This window comes from Neltuma alba, unplaced genomic scaffold, assembly GCF_004799145.2.
Source record: "Neltuma alba isolate B1F8T4 unplaced genomic scaffold, ASM479914v2 tig00011517_pilon, whole genome shotgun sequence".
Lineage (NCBI taxonomy): Eukaryota > Viridiplantae > Streptophyta > Magnoliopsida > Fabales > Fabaceae > Neltuma > Neltuma alba.
In genome coordinates, this window is record NW_021636184.1 from 10035 (window position 1) to 15202 (window position 5168).

At 34.8% G+C, this 5168-nt stretch overlaps 1 protein-coding gene across 1 annotated transcript; it reads left to right on the top strand.

Annotated features, from left to right (window-relative positions):
• Positions 1-447: 447 nt before the first annotated feature.
• On the top strand, positions 448-3750 carry LOC114714611 (receptor like protein 22-like). Its single transcript, XM_028899359.1, has one exon. It carries the CDS (start codon positions 474-476, stop codon positions 3585-3587), a length of 3114 nt encoding a protein of 1037 aa, XP_028755192.1. The 5' UTR covers positions 448-473; the 3' UTR covers positions 3588-3750.
• The last annotated feature ends 1418 nt before the right edge of the window (positions 3751-5168 follow it).

Consider the following 5168-nt stretch of genomic DNA (forward strand, 5'->3'; position numbering starts at 1 on the left):
TTTTGAGGAACTTTTTTTTTTATTGTTCACAAAAAATCTAGTAATGTGCCATTTGTGAGTTCGTACCATCATTTTAATATCGTTTACGATGATTTGGCAGATTTTAATATCGTTACACCTTCAAGATATAATGTTTTTCACTAAAAATTATAAGTTTAAAATTTGAGAGATCAAAATCAAAATAAATCTGAGTTTATATTAGCTTTTTATTTAATTTAACCCGAGAAACAAGACTTTTGAAATATTAATATTATACTGCCATAAATTCTAACAACTGTTCACAACATTAAATGATGTTTGCATATGGCCCCAGTGTTCTTCGTGGACAGCTGCTAGGAAAAGGCTTTTAGCTGCGTGTCCCCGGCGCTACCATCAAGAGGGGGACCCTTGCGTGACTCGCTCCATAAATAAAGCCATAATCTGTTAGCTGGCTGCCATGCGCATCTTTCACTCCTTGCCTTCCAACTTTTGTTATGGCCTTTTCAATTCTACTCTGTTTCGTTTTTCTTCTTCCTTCCCTTTCTTCTTCCCCTGATCCATTGTGTAATCACCTTGATCACTCTGCACTTCTCCAATTCAAGAATCAATTCACAGCCTCATCTGTTTCAAAAACAAGATCGTGGGGGAATAGTTCAAATTGCTGCTTGTGGGATGGGGTCACATGTGACTCTGAGTCTGGTCATGTGATTGGCCTTGATCTTAGTTTAAGTTTTCTTCAAGGTCAACTCACTTCAAATAGCACACTCTTTCAACTTATTCATCTTCAAACACTCAACTTGGCTTACAATGATTTTGAAGGGTCTTCAATACCATCTCAATTCGGTGACCTTCCTAATCTCACTCATCTAAATTTGAGCTTGTCTCTTTTTACAGGTGAAATTCCTCCCAGAATCACACAATTGTCTAAATTAGTCTCTCTTGATTTGTCTGTTATTTTGGGGAGTTTGAGACTTGAAAAATCCACATGGGAACAAATGATTTTAAACATGACTGATTTAAGAGAGCTTGTCTTAGATTATGTGAACATGTCTTCTATTACACCAAGCTCCTTTTATCTGTTTGTGAATTCATCATCCCCTTTGGTTTCCCTCAAACTTAAAGATACTAAGTTGCAGGGAAACATCACAAGTGACATTCTTCGTTTACAAAATCTTCAACAGCTAGATTTGTCAGATAATAATAATCTTAAAGGTCAACTTCCAAAGTCCAATTGGAGCTCTCCTCTCTCATCTCTGGATCTCAGCCTCACATCTTTCTCAGGAGGAATATTTGATTCGATAGGTAATTTGAGGCAGCTTAGTAATTTAAATCTGGGAAGTTGTGGATTTCAAGGACCAATTCCTCTGGGCTTCAAGAATCTCACTCATCTAACTCATTTGAACCTTGGCTCAAACAAATTGAGTGGTGAGACTCAATTCCTTTCAAACCTAAAGCTTCTCTCTTCCTTAATCCTTAGTAATAATGATTTTAGTGGACAAATCCCATCATTAGTTTCAAGTCTGAAACATCTCACTGTCTTGGATTTTTCAGAAAATAATTTCAATGGTGAAATCACAAATGTGTTTGGAGAGCTTAGCAAACTAGAGAGTTTATCAATTTTTGGAAACAACATAGGAGGACAGCTTCCACCTTTGTCTAATCTTTCTCAACTCTCTTCTTTTGATTGTAGCTTTAACAAACTAGTTGGTCCAATTCCAAATGAAATTTGCAAACTTTCTAAGTTGGTTAAGTTAGAATTGTCTCATAACTTGTTCAATGGAACAATTCCTTCTGGGTGTTATTCTTCACCATCTTTGAAAGATTTGCATCTTAATGACAACCATCTTACTGGGTCCATTAGCCAATTTTCAAGTTACTCATTGGAAAAGTTTGATCTTTCCAACAATAGGTTGGAAGGAAATTTTTCAGAGTCAATTTTTGGCCTCACAAATCTTTCTCTCTTGAGTCTATCCTCAAATAATTTGAGTGGACTGGTTGATTTTTACCAATTTTCAAAGTTCCAAAATCTAGGGACTCTTGATCTTTCAAACAATAAATTTCTTTCACTAATGAGTGGCTTTAATGAAAATGTTGATCTTTCACTGACCAAACTTTCAACATTAAATTTATCTTCTTTAAACATCAATAACTTCCCCCAATTTTTAGTGAAGCTTCCAGATTTGATGATTTTATCTCTTTCAAACAACAAGATCCAAGGGACCATTCCCAAATGGTTCAATGATGTGGGGAATGGTTCTTTGTTTTATTTGGATCTCTCTCACAATCTTTTGACTTCAGTTGAGTATTTTTCAATGAGAGATATCAAAATTCTTGATCTTAGTTTCAACAAGTTACAAGGACATCTACCAATTCCACCTTGGGGTATTTTGTTCTTTTCAGTTTCCAACAACAAAATAAGTGGGCAAATTTCATCATTGATTTGCAATGCAAGCTCACTTATGATACTCAACTTGTCTCACAATAATTTGTCAGGCCCTATTCCACAGTGCCTTATGGCCTTCCCATCCATTTCTAATCTAGACCTGCGGAACAATGGCCTTACTAGAACTATTCCTGACAATTTTTCAAAGAACAGTGCGTTGAAAACTTTAAATCTCAATAACAACAAACTTGAGGGACCATTCCCTAGATCCTTGGCTTATTGTGATCAACTTCAAATTTTGGATGTGGGAGAGAACCAGATTGAGGACACATTTCCCAATTGGCTTGAAGGTCTACCAGAGTTGCAAGCACTTGTTTTGAGAGATAATAAGCTGCATGGAACTATTACTAGTTCCAACACCAAGCATCCCTTTTGGAAGTTAAGGATCTTTGATATTTCCAGCAACCATTTCAGTGGGTCTTTGCCAGCAGCATACATCAAAGAATTTAAAGGAATGGTCAAGGTAGACAGTGTTGAAACAGGATCACTGTACATGGAAAATAGAAATGATCCCTTATATCAGTATTCAGTGAAGATCAATCTGAAAGATAATGCCAGGGAGCTTGAAAAGATCTTAAAAGCATTCACTATTCTTGACTTGTCAAGTAATAAATTTGATGGAGAGATTCCAAAAGTGATTGGTGAGTTATATTCACTGAAAGGACTAAATTTATCCCACAATGGAATCACTGGTTCTATTCCTCAATCAATGGGGAATTTGACAAATCTTGAATGGTTAGATCTATCATGGAACAAGCTTGTGGGTGAGATTCCTCCAACATTGACAAATCTCAACTTTCTGGCTATTCTGAACCTTTCACAGAACCAGCTTGAGGGAATCATACCAAGAGGTAAGCAATTTGACACATTCTTAGAAGTTTCATATGAGGGAAATTCAAAATTGTGCGGAGTTCCATTGACAAAAAGTTGCAGCAAGGATGAAGGAAAACTGCCACAACCATCTTCATCAATGTTCTTTGATTTTGGTTGGAAACCAGTAGCCATTGGATATGGATGTGGGATGATATTTGGAATTTTCATGGGATATCTTATATTCTTAATTGGAAAACCTCAGTGGCTTGTTAGAACTTTTGGAGGTCAAATTAAGAAACAAAAAAAAGAGACCAGAAATAGAGTTCGTGCAAATCGAGGAAGAACAAATTAGCTGAAGAATTTGGTTTTGTATGATATTATAGTTTCTGTGTGTTTGTCAGTTCCCCCCCCTTTTTGCCTTTCTTGTTTGGCATATCGTATCATGTTTCTCGAGTATTCTGGTAATAATATGAGCATAGTATTTTCTTTTTTCTAATTTAGTATGCTCTTATTCTGTTTGAGTAATTAAATTTTAAGTGATTTGACATCATCATCTATATTGTATAAATTGTTTTTCATTTTCATCATTGTCCTTTTCACTTCTTTTCTTTTGAAAATTTAAGCACATGAAAAGAAAAATCACCCATTTTTTATGAAATTAAATTTAAAATTTAACACGAAAGATATTCAATAATTCAAGATTACCCGCAAGCTTTTTTTTGTGTGTAATAATTTAATAATAAGTTGTCTTAGTAGTCACGCTTGAATGAAGTCATATGTTTGAACTTAGCATTGATGTGCTTATATTTATACACGTATGTTTAATTGTATAAAATTTAAAAAAAAAAAAAAGGTTAATAAGGTTGATATACTTTTGATGTTTAGTCTTTTAGTCCTTTTTCTTAAAAAATAATTTTTTTAACCCTTCAAATTAGATATCAATCTTTTTGGTCCTTGAGCTCAAACTCCTCCTGTATGGAGAGAATAAGATCATACAATGCAATCATTTAGGACTTTTTTAGTATAATGGAAGATTTTTTTTGGGAAGGAATAAGAACATGAATGGAAATCAGGATTGGAATAGAATCTACATAATCCATAAAAATAGGTAGGCAGAGCTGAATCAAATGCATCATGCAATTCTAGAGTGCCATGTTAGATTCAACTATTTCGGAGAGGCTGCCACACAAAAGCATATAAAACCTTTTAGGGTTTTTTTTTTTTGGAAATACTACAACACAGAAATTCAATCCCTAATTTCGCTCCTTCAGTTTTTCAAATTCAAAATCCCATTACCTTATCACCGCTCGTAATATTAATTAATATAAACTTCCTTCCAAGATACAAACACTTACATCTCCAAGATACATCCTTGTCTGTACTAGGCTTTGTTCACTTTTTTTTTTCGTTAAAGAAAATTTACTATCGAGAAAGGAATCCATATACCCATCATACACAACCCGTAATTTAACAACACGGGATACATAATTCACAACCTCCCAGAGAGGTGCGGGGTGTCACGTGAGCTATAAATTCTTCGCCATAAATTTTGTTTACTAACGTCATGTGTAACTCAACACCATACAAAGTGTGTATACGAACATGCATATATGACAAAGTGTGCATATAAATATGCATATATGTCAAGATGCACACGGCATTTATTCTATTGCTTACAATGCAGATTTTAAAAAAAAAAAAAAAAGGGAAAATGACACATAAAGAAGCCTGAAATAATAAAATGCCAAAATGGAAAGCTAAGCAAATGTATTACCAGATAAGGAAGTGTTGCCTGATTTGGGATTATGCAAATGTTGCATAATTACGAAACAGCCCCTCATATGCAAACAGAAAAAGTGACCGGTGGAAGTGTGCAAGTTGTGGTGGGAGCTGGAGGAAAAACTTGGGAGGAACCATGAACGTGGGAGCATGA

Bases quoted from the DNA above. Each gene is read 5' to 3' on its own strand.
- LOC114714611 (XM_028899359.1), top strand. From the start codon at position 474: ATGGCCTTTTCAATTCTACTCTGTTTCGTTTTTCTTCTTCCTTCCCTT.